Source organism: Sus scrofa, chromosome 7 (genome assembly GCF_000003025.6).
Source record: "Sus scrofa isolate TJ Tabasco breed Duroc chromosome 7, Sscrofa11.1, whole genome shotgun sequence".
In the NCBI taxonomy this organism is placed as follows: domain Eukaryota; kingdom Metazoa; phylum Chordata; class Mammalia; order Artiodactyla; family Suidae; genus Sus; species Sus scrofa.
The window spans coordinates 36992187-37005882 of record NC_010449.5 but is presented as its reverse complement, the minus strand read 5'-3'; the positions used below and the strand labels follow the sequence as shown (position 1 = coordinate 37005882).

Genomic DNA, 13696 nt, shown 5'->3' with positions numbered 1-13696 from the left:
TGAGCCACGATGGGAACTCCTATTTTTTCTCTTTTGGCCTCCCCAAACATATGGAGTTCTCCAGGCCAGGGATCAGATCTGTGACCTATGCCACAGTTGTGACAGTGCCAGGTCCTTAACCCACTGTGCTGGGCCAGAGATCAAACCTGCATCCCAGCACTGCAGAGATGCCCCAATACCATTTTGTCACAGTGGGAACTCCTGAATTTTTTTAAAATATAATTTTTGCTGTGACTACAGTGAAATTCAAAGTTTAGAGTTCCCATTGTGGCTTAGCAGTAACAAACCCAACTTATATCCATGAGAATGCAGGTTCGATCCCTGGCCTTGCTCAGTGGGTTAAGGATCTGGCATTGCTGTGAGCTATGGTGTAGGTCACAGATGCAGTTCGGATCCTGCATTGCTGTGGCTGTGACTGTGGCTGACAGCTGCAGCTCTGATTTGACCGGTAGCCTGGGAACTTCCATATGCGCAAGTGCGGCCCTAAAAAGAAAAAAAAAAAAAGGTATAGGATGAGCTCCTTGCCACCTGGATGATCAGAGTTAGTGAGGAGGAAGAATTGCCCCCCCCAAAAAAATTAAGAGATTTTCTTTCCCACTAAAGAGGAAGTTTCAGAAAGAGAAAACATTTCAACAGGTTGACTAAAGTGGCTTTGTGTCCCTAAAAAAAAAGATACTCAGGAAATTTTTTGTGAGCAAAATTCTGGTGAAGTAAGAAATTTTGGGGGGCTGCCAAGAAGTTGCCACCCGAGTCTAAAGGGTGTGCTTGAGGCCCAGACTAAAGGATTGTGCACACAATCTCTGTGCCTAACACTGCTGAGAAAACCTGCCCTGCTTGGTGTGGGTGTGTCGTGGCGGGTGGGGAGGGTACCTTTCAAGGTAAAACCAGATATAATGATAAAATGACAGAGATGAGAGGTGTCTCATAACGTCAAATCTGTGAATGGTTCATAGCTCAAGGTTTTCTTTTGCCATCAGAGAGTATATTGTTTGCCTTTTGTGTTTAAAAAAATTGTAATGGAACTTTTCAAGCACACACAATAATAGAATAGTATAATGAACTTAACGTGCTTGTCAATCAGCTTCAACAATTATGAACATTTTGACTATCTTGTTTCATCTATCTTCCTGCCACTTTTCCCCCAGAGTATTTTAAAGCAGATTCCATACATCATAATATTTCACCTATAAATACTTCAGAGATGTCTCTAATATATAAAGACTGAACAAAATAAAGCCGTAGTACCATTGTCACATCAGACTCATAATTACTTAATGTTATTTAATACTTAATATGTGTTTAAATTTCTTCAGTTTTGGACTGGAGGTGGAGGGGAGGAAACTGGGGGAAAGAATTATAAAGGGCATCAAACTTTTGGGGGTGATGGATGAGTTCATTATTTTGGTTGTGCTGATTTCACATATACCGTATGTCAAAATTTTTTAAGTTGGGAGTTCCTGTCATTGCGCAGCAGAAACAAATCCAACTAGGAAGCATGAGGTTGCAGGTTGGATCCCTGGCCTCGCTCAGTGGGTTAAGGATCTGGTGTTGCCGTGAGCTGCAGTGTAGGTCACAGACGCGGTTTGGATCCTGCATTGCTGTGGCTGTGGCGTAGGCCGGCAGCTACAGCTCTGATTAGACCCCTAGCCTGGGAACCTCCATATGCCGCAGGTGCAGCCCTAAAAAGACAAAAGACAAAAAGAAAAAATTTTGTTCAAGTTGTACACTTTAAATATGTACAATTCATTGTATGTCAGTTCTACCTCAATGAAACTGTTAGAAAATATAGTGGTAGAGTTAGAGGCAAAAAGTATTTGAAAACATTTTCCCCAGTTATCTCAAAAATATCTTTTTATACTTGGTTTGTTCAAATCAGGATCTATATAAGAACCACCATTGCATTTGGCTGATATATTTCTAGGTTTCTCAAAATACCTCCCCCCTCCCATCCCCCCTTTTTCTTCATGTCATTTACTTATTAAAGATTCCACATCATTGATCCTGTAGCATTCGCCACACTCTGATTTGGGATTTGGCTAACTGCAGCCTTGTGGTAGCATGTTCCTATAGCCTACATTTCTTATATCCTGGTGTTGGATCCAGAGGCTTCACCGGACTCAGGTTCAGTTCCTTCAGCAAGAGTGCTTTATAGGTGATGCTTCTGGGGAGCTCTTACTGCTTCATGTCAGGGAAGCATATAATGTCTGGTTATCCTATTTTCAGTGTAAAATTCATCAGTGGAGTCAGGTGCTGTCAACTTTATCCATTTATTGTAAAGTTTCCTTTCACCTTTTACCTAGTAGTTTAAGGAGCCCAGATCCATCATTTCATTAGGGATAAGTTATCCACTTCTGTGTGTTTGTGTGTCTGTGTAATTTTTAACAAATATATTGAGATGTAATTTACATACAGTAAACTGCACATATTTAAAGGGTTGTTAAAGAAGTTTTGACATATGTATACACTTAGATGTAGGTATACGTTTTGTTTTGTTTTTTTTTATGGTTGCACCTGTGGCATATGGACGTTTCTGGGCCAGGGATTGAATCTGAGCCACAACTTCGACCTATACTGCAGCTGCTGCTGTGGCAACGCCAGATCCTTTAACCTACTGGGCCAAGCCAGGGTTGGAACCCATACCTCCACAGCGACCCAAGACACTGCAGTCAGGTTCTTAACACACTGCACCACAGCAGGAACTCCGTTTTGTTTTGTAGGTATGCATTTTGATGACTGCCCAGCTGCTGTAGTGTTTTGGAGGGATACAGCAGAGACCAGTCATGACTCCTGTGGTCACATATTTAAAGGGTAAACCCTGGTTCTGTCAGAGTAGTGATAGAAGTGGGAGCCTTTAGTGTGGACCTTGCTTTAGCACTAGCTTGTCAAGGAGATCATACTTTTTTTTTTTTTTTTTTTTTGGCTTCTTAGGGCCACACTCTTGGCATATGGAGGTTCCTAGGCTAGGGGTTGAATTGGAGCTGTAGCTGCCAGCCTACACCACAGCTCACAGCAACGCCAGATCCTTAACCCACTGAGCAAGGCCAGGGATCGAACCTGTGCCCTCATGGATGCTAGTCAGACTCATTAACCACTGAGCCACAAAGGGAACTCCCAGGGAGATCATACTAAAACATCATTAGGTTGTAGCAAATAGACCCCTTTGATCTGGAAGAGCACAAACCACTAAGCTCTGAAGCAGACTTGTTTAATCCTTACGCAGCCAACCTGGTTATCCTCCACTCTTGGCAGCTACTTCTCTGCACAGAGTCACAGGTAACATTTCTAAGTATGTGTGTGTGTGTACAAACTCCCAGTGTATTCAGAATTTCTCTGAATTTAATATGAACAATCTTCTTTGGTCACCTTGCCCCCAGTGTGCTATCCTCCTGGAAAAGGGGTAAGTTTTAGATACAGACCCTTTTGGCAAGAGTAATAGGTTAATGAATCAAAAAGTCTGATCCCTTGAAGGCCAGCTAGCTTAGCTTTGTTCTACAGGTGGCATCTCCTTAACCCACTGTGTGTCACCTTGCATGCCTTGATCACCAGGAGAAATGAATGAAGCAGTGTGTGTAGCTCAGTGCATGACTATCACTGCTAATAAGCCAACAAGTGCAAAACATGTTCAGAAGCTTCATCCTGCAAATAGTATATCATAATGCAGTCATGAGAATGTGAAAGTGCAGCCTGACACTGAGCCTCTGCAAGGAGGTGGAAAGATTTTTTTTCTTTTGTCCGCCCTGCGGCATATGGAGTTCCCAGGCCAGGGATCAGATCTGAGCCACAGTTGCAACCTGCAGCAGTGCTGGATCCTTTAACCCACTGTGCCGGCCAGGGACCAAACCTGCATCCTGGCACTGCAGAGACACCACCAATCCTGTTGCACCACAGAAGGAACTCCGAGTTGGGTGCTTTAAATGAGTGAATTTTATGGTATGTCAACTATATCTCAGTAAAGTAGTTTTTAAAAGTGTTTGTGAAAATGAAAATATATTAATTATAGAAATGGCTCTTGACGTTCTAGGAACAGATGAAATCACTAAGAAGAGAACTGAGTCCTGCTGAATAGCATTGAGAACTATGTCTAGATACTCATGTTGCAACAGAAGAAAGGGTGGGGGAAAAACTGTAATTGTAATGTATACATGTAAGGATAACCTGACCCCCTTGCTGTATAGTGGGAAAATAAAAAAAAAAAAAAAAAAAAAAAAAAAAGAAGAAGAGAACTGAGGACAATCTTAAGGAGAATCTACATTTCAAGGAAGAGAGATGCTCATGAAAATAGTGTAGGTGTATTTACAGATGAAGGAAGAAAACCAGAAGAGAACAGTAGCCTAAAATGCAAGAGTGTTGTGTGTGTTCAGTGTCAGGGGCAGAAGAGATGCAGATGGGGGCTGAGAAGGCTCCTGAACTCAGCTACGAGGAAATTGCAACGACCTTTGAGGAGATAGTTTCTATGAAGTGAAGGTGTTAAGGAGTGAGTTGTGAGAACGATGAAGCTGCACATTACTCTTGCCAGAAATAAAGCAGGCAGGAGAAAGAACCTAAAAATAGTGTCAAGGATAGTCTAGAGGCGGTGCAGACTGGACAGGAGAGACTGACTTGGGTGTATGTGCAGCTGGAGTGGAAGCAGGCAAACAGGAGAGCAGAGACGAAGGTACAGAGGGCTTACACGCAATTCTGGCTCCCCATACAGTTAGATACGTTGGTATTCGGCACAGAGCAAAGCATTTCTACTGTGCTGGTTGCTCTGTCTTTGCCCTCTCCCTGCTCAGCAGCAAATCAGGGTGCTATGCTATCTGACTCTACTCCTTTTTCATGAAGAAAGTGAATCCTAATGTTAAGTGAGAGACATTGTCGTGCAGACATAACCTTAAATCTGCTATAACCCGTGATTAGATTGACTCATTCTTGAACATCAGTGCTTGCTGAGTGATGGTATACCTCGCAAGGCTCTGGCACACCCAGCACATCAGTACCATCGCCTGTGGGCAAGAAAGAGCTGCTGTTTAAGTGGCTGTTCCTGCTCCCAGGTCTAAGAGTTAGTCTGAGGGAACACGTTTCCTTAGAGCTTTCCAACCTGTCTCAGGGAGTTCAGCCTCTGCCGGAGTCTGTGGGGGGCACTCAGACCTGCAGGTCATCCCTCACTCGTCCACCCCCCTCCCCACATTCAGGGAGGATGGAGGGGAGAAGGAAAATGCAGCAGCCGTGAGGACCCTCACCTTTTTAGCCATCTCCTCTGCTGGGCACACACTGCCCTTAGTCAAGGGCTAACTCACCTTCTCAGTGTCTGCCCCTACTTAACTGTTTTTGTTTTTGGCCCTGCCCACCACACACGGAAGTTACCAGGCCAGGGATCAGCAAACCAGCACCACAGCAGTAACCAGAGAGGCAACAGTGACGACGCTGGATCTTTAACCCACTGAGCCACCAGGGAACTCCTGTTTTTGTTATTTTATATCTGTTTTTTCAATTTGTTTTTATTTTAGCCATAATGCAAAAAATTCAAAAGGCTACTTTCCTGGTACTTATAAACAACCTTTTAAAGCCCTATATAATACTCTAAAATGTAGCATTGGTCCCTTTTGGTTATTAACTGTATCTTAATGTGATTTCTACCTTGTTTTTTAAAAAAACCTTGAAGTTCCCCGGTGGCTCAGCAGGTTAAACACCTGACGGTGTCACTGCTGTGGCTCGGACTCAACCCCTGGACCTGGAACTTCCATATGATGCAAGTGTGGCCAAAAAAAAAAATCTTTATCTTAAGTGTATTGATATTAAATTAGATTTTTCCCATATCTCTCAGAAATAAACTGTTAACTGAAAAAATTCATTTTTAACGCTTGTTATTTGTAAAAATGTGTTCACTCTGTCTTCACACACTCTTTGCAGGTTTCGCATGTAATGTAGGATACGTGAAGTAGGTTGAAGGGTTAAAATACCCTGCACTGTCGCATATGGCAGTGAGCAGAATCGCAGATGTTGATGATACCACGTAATTAGTATTCTTTTATGTAAATGAAGGCTGTCAGCATGTTACCATAGTGTCTACTCTCTCTGAAGCTGGAATTTATGCCACTTGGTCTCACCAAGACCAGGCAGGATTATTCCACTGTCCTTAGTTAAGAACTGAGAAGAAATCAATAGGATAAGAGAGAAGAAATGGAAATCTCCCCAGAGGAGAGTCTGTTAAATTTTTCCTATTTAGTTTTTTGCTGATTTTCTCCCTATAAATTTTATTTCTGGTGATGGCATTATATCTGTTTAGGATCAGCTAAGAAATTTGCTATTTGAAAATAACTGGAGTAGTCCAATTAAAAAGATAAAGCATACTTCCGAGCTATAGATTCATGAAAGACTTTGTAATGTACAGTCATTGCTCATATAAAAAGATGATGTGATAAATCTAGAAATTTCTCATCAGAAGGCAAACATTGATAAGATTTCATGACCTTCTTTTAGTATTTGATGGCATTGACTGTAGTAGGATAGTTTTAAATATTGATTATGGTTTTTGCTCCAGTTGATTCCGATTTTTAAAGTGAAACCACAGAATTTAAAGAAGCAAAGGCTAATATTTTGTCAGGTTTGTTTCCCCATATGCAGATCTATCCAGGGTATGCAAGACATTTATTTACAGTTACTGATCTACTTCACAACGGAGAACTATTAAGTACATCATGTTTGTTCCCAGTTACACTGCACGTGTAGCTCTTTTAGACACTGGGTGTCCGTCACACTGGGCGATGTATATTTTAAGTGAAGATGTGAGCACTTTTATGACCTTTGGGGGTTATGAAGGAAGAGGTAGACATATCAGAAAAATGCAGTAGCTTTCCTCTTTATGCCTACGGGTGTTAGGCCTTGTTCTTAAGTAAAGTGGTCGGAGGATTTATGAGAAGTTAAGTGTAACACGTTGTCTTTCCTGAGCTGAGTATACCCAAGACTGTGTTCTCTCTATTTTCTATTGGGTGTTGTTGGCTTTGTGTCATTGTTGAGTGATTTCCATTTCACAATCAGATAGGTTTCTCCTCTAGAGAAGCTAGGCTGCCTAGGTTAAATCAGTGCGGTGAGGTGCAGAGTAGCCCTGTGTTTTCCTGAATGGATTTATTCTGCCATATGGCAGGTTAGTGAGTTGCCACGACAGATTTGTAATGGGAAAAGGGCTGTGCAGGAAAGGATGTGCGTGATCAGCAGATTTATAGATCAGAAAATGAAATTGGAAGGAAGAATTTCCAGAGTGCCCTTTCCATGTAACAGCTCTCCGTGGACAAGGTGGGGAATGGTTTTCTAGTGTTTTTCTATTTTGGCCTTTGGTTGTTCCAGCATGATTTTCTAGCATGAGAGTTGATTTCATAAGGTATCAGTGTTCTGGGTATTGTGTTGCTATATTCCTGCTCACAGAAATATTCTCTCTTTGTAGGATTTGACACTGTACTGTGTTTCGTGTGATAAGATCTCAGTAGCAATTAAATTCCTAAAGACACATCAAGGTTCCTACCAGGATTTGCCACATTTTGAGTTATAAGAAGAGGCTATTCAGACATGATTCAGTGAGTACTGAATCTTATAAAGGAAAGAAAACATAGAGAAAATCCAAGTGACCTAAAGTATGTCCTGGTGTGTATTTAAGTCTGTGCTGTCTAATACTGCAGCCATCAGTCACATGTGGCTATTTAAATTAATTAAAATTAGGAGTTCCCTTGTGACTCACTGGGTTAAGGATCCAGTATTGTCACTGCTGTGGCTCTGGTTATAGCTGGGCCATAGGTTCGATCCCTGGCCTGGGAACTTCTGCCAAAAAAAATCAATTGATTGAATGACTAATTACATTAAAAGTCAGTCTTCAGTTTCACTAGCCACATGTGGCTGGTTAGTACAGTATTAGCACAGGTAAAGAATATTTCCATCATTGCAGAAAGTTCTATTGGACAATGTTGGTCTAAGTGAAAGATCTTGAGAAATAAAATTCTTTAATTTCTATGAGGAGTTCTTCATCCCTCTATAATTTACTGGATTAGTGCAGTGGTTCTCACACTAATCTCTTACATTTCTCTCTTAAGTGTACAGGTGAATCATCTATAGCGCTTGTTTAAGTGGAGATTTTAGACCTCTCCCCAGAATCTGATTCATCAGGTTGAAACTCATGACCAGAAATCTGTACATTTGACAAGTATCCTGAGGAATTCTGATGCTAGTAGGTAGTTCAGAAATTATACTTTGAAAAATATTAGGTTAGTGACAATTGACAATCTTTTGATTTTTTGTCCCCTTTTCATTCTTTTATTACTTTCTTTTGTGTCCCTAGTAATTGATTGTGAGCATCACGTGTATCCAGCTTAAACTCTTGATTGGTATTAAGTACCATTTTATCTTTTAAATGAATGTGTATTTTAATTTGGCTATGCCTTACAAAGAGTAAACAAATGGTTATTTCAGTTCTGTTCCGGGCTGTGTGGAAAGGTAATTCTGACAAAACACCTTTGATCACTAAGAGGTGAGCAGCCACAAGTCTTGAAATTATAAAGGTGTAAAAAAAGCGAAGTTCCCTGGTGGCTCAGGGGGTTAAGGATCCGGTGTTTTCAGTGCTGTGGCTGAGGTCACTGCTGTGGCATGGATGGGTTCACTATCTGGCCTGGGAACTTACACATGCCTTGGGTATAGCCAAAAAAGAAGAGATATAACACATGATCTCCTCTCTGAAAGAGATTATATCTATTTAGGAAATGGATAAACACATTTAAGAAATGACTTAAAGGTCACCTAGCAACAAGTCAATAATTAGAAAAATAATATAGTAGAAACTAAATCCTGACAGTACTCAAAGGAAAAGCATGATCTGACTTGATGGAAGATAATCTAGGTTACCTTCCTTTGTATGACTTTTTTTTTTTTTTTTTCTTTTTTGGTCTGCACCTACAGCATATGGAAGTTCCCAGGCTAAGGGTGGAATTGGAGCCACAGCAACACCAGAACTGAGCCACATCTGCGACCTATACCACAGTTTACAGCAACTCCGGATCCTTAACCCACTGGGTGAGGCCAGGGATCCTCAATGAGTGAGGCCAGGTCTGTGTCCTCATGGATATTAGTCGGGTTCGTTACCGCTGAGCCACAACAGGAACTCCACTTTCCTTTGTATGATTTAAGGGTTTCTAATATAGGGACATGGCCTCTGCCTGCTGGAATGGGCAGTTTAAAAATGGGGAAGATCTTTGGTTTGGTCCTGTGGCATATTTGTTTTAGTAAATAGGACCAAACCAAAAAAGGCATCTGGAAAACCAACTAAAGGTTTTCCAACTCAGAGGGCACTGGATTTAGAAGTTCTTTGGGTGACCCCACAGTCACAGAACTGTATTTACTCAGAGAAATGAAAGTGGAGAAGAAATGGGAGTGAAGGAAATCCACTTTATAAGAGGAACTGCCTTTCATTCAAAATAGCCTCTTTTGGGAGTTCCCATCCTGGCTCAGTGGTTAGCAAATCCGACTAGTATCCATGAGGCCTCGGGTTCAATCGCTGGCCTCATTCAGTGGTTTAAGGATCCGGCGTTGCCATGAGCTGTGGTGTAGGTCACAGAAGCAGCTCAGTTCTGGTATTGTTGTGGCTGTGGTGTAGGCCAGCGGCTGCAGCTCAATTCAACCCCTAGCCTCGGAACCTCCATTATGCCACAGGTATGACCCTAAAGAGACAAAAAATAAAAAATAAAATAGCTGCTTTCCTTTGGAAAAATTGCTTATTGCACAGCACTGACAATGCTGGGTCCTTAACCCGCTGAGCCACCAAGGAACTCCCACCAATGTTTTTAACATTAAAAGGCATTTTCACATATATCATCCAGAAGGTGTGCTTTTTTCCTTTTGTCTTTGTAGTTTGGTTACATACTAAACTGGTAGTTTGGTTACATAGCCACCACACCTCTTAACCTACAAGTCAGATTTATCTAATTCTGTAGTTAACTATTTTTTCAGTTATGATGGTAAACATTTTCCCATCCTTTCTACAAGATGTAAATGTTCTTTTGACAAAGACACTTTGTCTTAGTCCCTCAAGGTGGCTATATCAAAAATACCATAGACTCGGGTAGCTTATAAATAACAAACATTTATTTCTCACAGTTCTGGAGGCTGGGAAGTCCGATCATGGCACCAGATTCTGTATCTGGTAAGGACTTCCTAGTTCATAGCCATATGGCTGGCTTTTCACTGTGTCCTCACACAGTGGAAGGGGTGAGTGAGCTCTTTTTATAAAGGAACTAATCCCATTCTTGAGGGCTCATCCTAAGAGGGGCAACCCATTCATAACCTCAGCACCTCCCAAAGGCCCAGCTCCTAATTCTGTCACCTCAGGGTTAATATTTTAGCATATGAATGGGGCACAAACATTCAGCCTCCAGCAGACAAATAAAATGTTAGATTGATGCTCCCTCTACCTCCTTAGCCAGAATCTTTGGACTCAAGAAAATAAAAATCATCCTCTGTACTGCAGAGGACTTTTTCTTACCTTTGCCATATCTTATCTCTGCTTTTAAATACATTGAAACTGACCTGAGATTGCCTTTCATTTCAAGGTCTCCTACTGGTATGTGAAACACTATGTTTTTCTCCTCTCCTTCCCTCTCCCTCGTCCCTTTCTGCATATAGCCAAGATCTTGTCAGTGTGAGACAGAGAGGCTTTCACTTCCAAGACATCATCAATTCAGAGATGGTTCGGAATACAGGTTTCTTTCCCCTGGTGGCCAGTTGGGTGCAATGTGGAATAAGGATAATGACATTTCCACATCAGCCTTACATAAAAATTAGCTGATATTCAATAATTAAAACAGGCTTAGAAAATGCAAAGTTTCACATTGGTGCCAAGCCTTCTCGTTATAATTTTATGCTTCTTCCTTTTTAAGGAATTTAACTGTCCTGTGATTCCCAATGTATGCCAAAATTGCTGTTTTTCTCTCTTTTTTTAAACATCCTTCCAAAGGAACCAGTTTTGAATTGAAAACTAACGCATGTTGAGTGGGAAATGCCGGTTGCTAGCCTTTTTCTAGGAAAATATTTTGCTGAAAGTTTTCTCTCTCTTCTCTTCTGGGGCCCCTTATCGTGCCAGGTTGAACGAGTGGAGACTTCTATAAGACATGGATAGATGCAAACATGTAGGGCGGTTGCGGCTCGCCCAGGACCATTCCATCCTGAACCCTCAGAAGTGGTGCTGCCGGGAGTGCGCCACCACCGAGTCCGTGTGGGCTTGTCTCAAGTGCTCGCACGTGGCCTGTGGCCGCTACATCGAGGATCACGCCCTCAAACACTTCGAAGAGACCGGACACCCGCTAGCCATGGAGGTCCGGGATCTCTACGTGTTCTGCTACCTGTGTAAGGACTACGTGCTCAACGACAACCCGGAGGGGGACCTGAAGCTGCTGAGAAGCTCCCTCTTGGCGGTCAGGGGCCAGACGCAGGACCTGCCGCTGAGGCGCGGGCGGACGCTGCGGTCCATGGCCTCTGGCGAGGACGCCGTCCCGCCGCAGCGCGCCCCTCAGGGACAGCCGCAGATGCTCACGGCTCTGTGGTACCGGCGCCAGCGCCTGCTGGCCAGGACGCTGCGGCTCTGGTTCGAGAAGAGCTCGCGGGGCCAGGCCAAGCTGGAGCAGCGACGGCGGGAGGAGGCGCTGGAGCGCAAGAAGGAGGCGGCGCGGCAGCGGCGACGCGAGGTGAAGCGGCGGCTGCTGGAGGAGCTGGCCAGCGCCCCTCCGCGCAAGAGCGCGCGCCTGCTGCTGCACGCGCCCCGCGCCGCCGCGCCGCGCGCACCCGCCCCGCGCGCACCCGCCGGGCCCCGCCCCGTCCCGCGCCGCGCGCCCGCCATGGCCCCGGGCGTCACGGGCCTGCGCAACCTGGGTAACACCTGCTACATGAACTCCATCCTGCAGGTGCTCAGCCACCTGCGCAAGTTCCGCGAGTGCTTCCTGAACCTCGACCCGTCCAAGACGGAACAGCTGTTTCCCAGGGCGGCCAACGGCAAGGCCCCGCTCACAGGCAGACTGGCCAGCAGCTCGGCCACCGAGTTGTCGCCCAGGAGCGACGGGGCCGAGACCTGCGAACGCGAAGGCCTCTGCTTGAACGGCGGGGCCTCCCTAAGCAGGAGCCTCGAACTCATTCAGAACAAGGAGCCCAGCTCGAAGCACATCTCCCTCTGCCACGAACTGCACACCCTCTTCCGTGTCATGTGGTCCGGGAAGTGGGCCCTGGTGTCGCCCTTCGCCATGCTTCACTCCGTGTGGAGCCTGATCCCCGCCTTCAGAGGCTACGACCAGCAGGATGCGCAGGAGTTTCTTTGTGAGCTGTTGCACAAAGTGCAGCAGGAACTCGAGTCCGAGGGCACCACACGCCGGATCCTCATCCCCTTCTCCCAGAGGAAGCTCACCAAGCAGGTCTTAAAGGTGGTGAACACCATATTTCACGGGCAGCTACTCAGTCAGGTGTGTGTGTGCCCCGCCCAGTTATGACTGCCCACCACACTGGAGGTGGGTTGGTAGGCTTCCTGTGAGGGCCTCCCCCAGATTGTTGTAAGTGAACTTGCCTCCTGTCTCTAACCAGGCAGTTTTTTAACTTGCCATATCACTTCACTTTCAGTAAATGTAATTAACCTTTAATGATGACACAGGTAATATAATATTCCCACTGTTATAATTAAGTACCTGTTGTTGGCATGCCGTCCTTTGATCATTTTTAGGAAATTAAAGGGTTTGCCTAAACCTTGGTTCCATAGTTGTTTGAAAGAGCACTCTTCTGATGCATTCTTTTTTTTTGGGGGGGGGCACACCCAAGGCATATGAAGGGTCCCAGGCTTGGGGTTGAATCAGAGCTACAGCTGCTGGCCTACACCACAGCCATAGCAATGCAGGATCCAAGCTGAGTCTTCGACCTACACCACAGCTCACAACCATGCCAGATCCTTAACCCACTGAGTGAGGCCAGGGATTGAACCCACATACTCATGGTTCCTAGTCGGATTCATTAACCACTGAGCCATGACAGGAACTCCTTTTTTTTTTTTTTTTTTTTTTTTTTTTTTTTTTTAATGGCCCTACCCATGGCATATGGAGATTCCCAGGCCAGGGATTGAATCTGAGCAACAGCTGCAATTTATACCACAGTTGCGGCAATGCTGGATCCTTTACCTCACTGCTGCGCCTCTGTGGCAACTGGAACAACTGCAATCAGATTCTTAACCCACTGTGCCACAGCGGGAACTCTTTTCCAAGGCATTCTTTACACACAAAGAAGGGAGGTAGTTAAGAGGCTGCCAAAGGCCTAAGCCAAGCCTGCCTCCTGTTCCCTATTACCTGTCATTCCCTGGATCTGTAGCCAGATAAGGGCATGAGTAAAGATCATAGACAAGGCTTTGTGAAAATATACAGAAAGAATGTTTAGAGAGTTTAAACGGTGGGCAGATTAAGAGATTCAGGTAAAACCTCTACACTGTGCTACTGAGGTTTTGTGTCTAGGTATTTAGGGTTTTAAGACAATGATGAGTGGGACCGGAAGAGAAAGCTTATTTAGGCTTTTTTCAGCATGTGAAAGAAGACTATCTCTCAGCACTTCTTCTACCCCCTTAAGGATGTGTAGGAAGAAGGGTGCATCTGGGATGGGTATAGTGGGTGAGGAAGTCTAATCACAAGGTACTTTGAGGCTCTTGGGACTCAGGGATCAG

The 13696-nt window shown here is 44.2% G+C and overlaps 1 protein-coding gene across 7 annotated transcripts in view; it reads left to right on the top strand.

The window, feature by feature from the left end:
* The window catches only part of USP49 (ubiquitin specific peptidase 49), a 75737-nt gene that overhangs the window by 48145 nt on the left and 13896 nt on the right, over window positions 1–13696 (top strand). For 6 of the 7 annotated variants that reach the window (XM_021098683.1, XM_021098677.1, XM_021098680.1 and 3 more), the window contains one exon: window positions 11096–12461. In XM_021098683.1, coding sequence (XP_020954342.1) covers window positions 11124–12461 — 1338 coding nt within the window. In that variant the 5' untranslated portion in view covers window positions 11096–11123. Of the gene's footprint in view, window positions 1–9700; window positions 12462–13696 lie in introns of those variants that run through there. The other variant, XM_021098682.1, reaches the window with a different exon arrangement.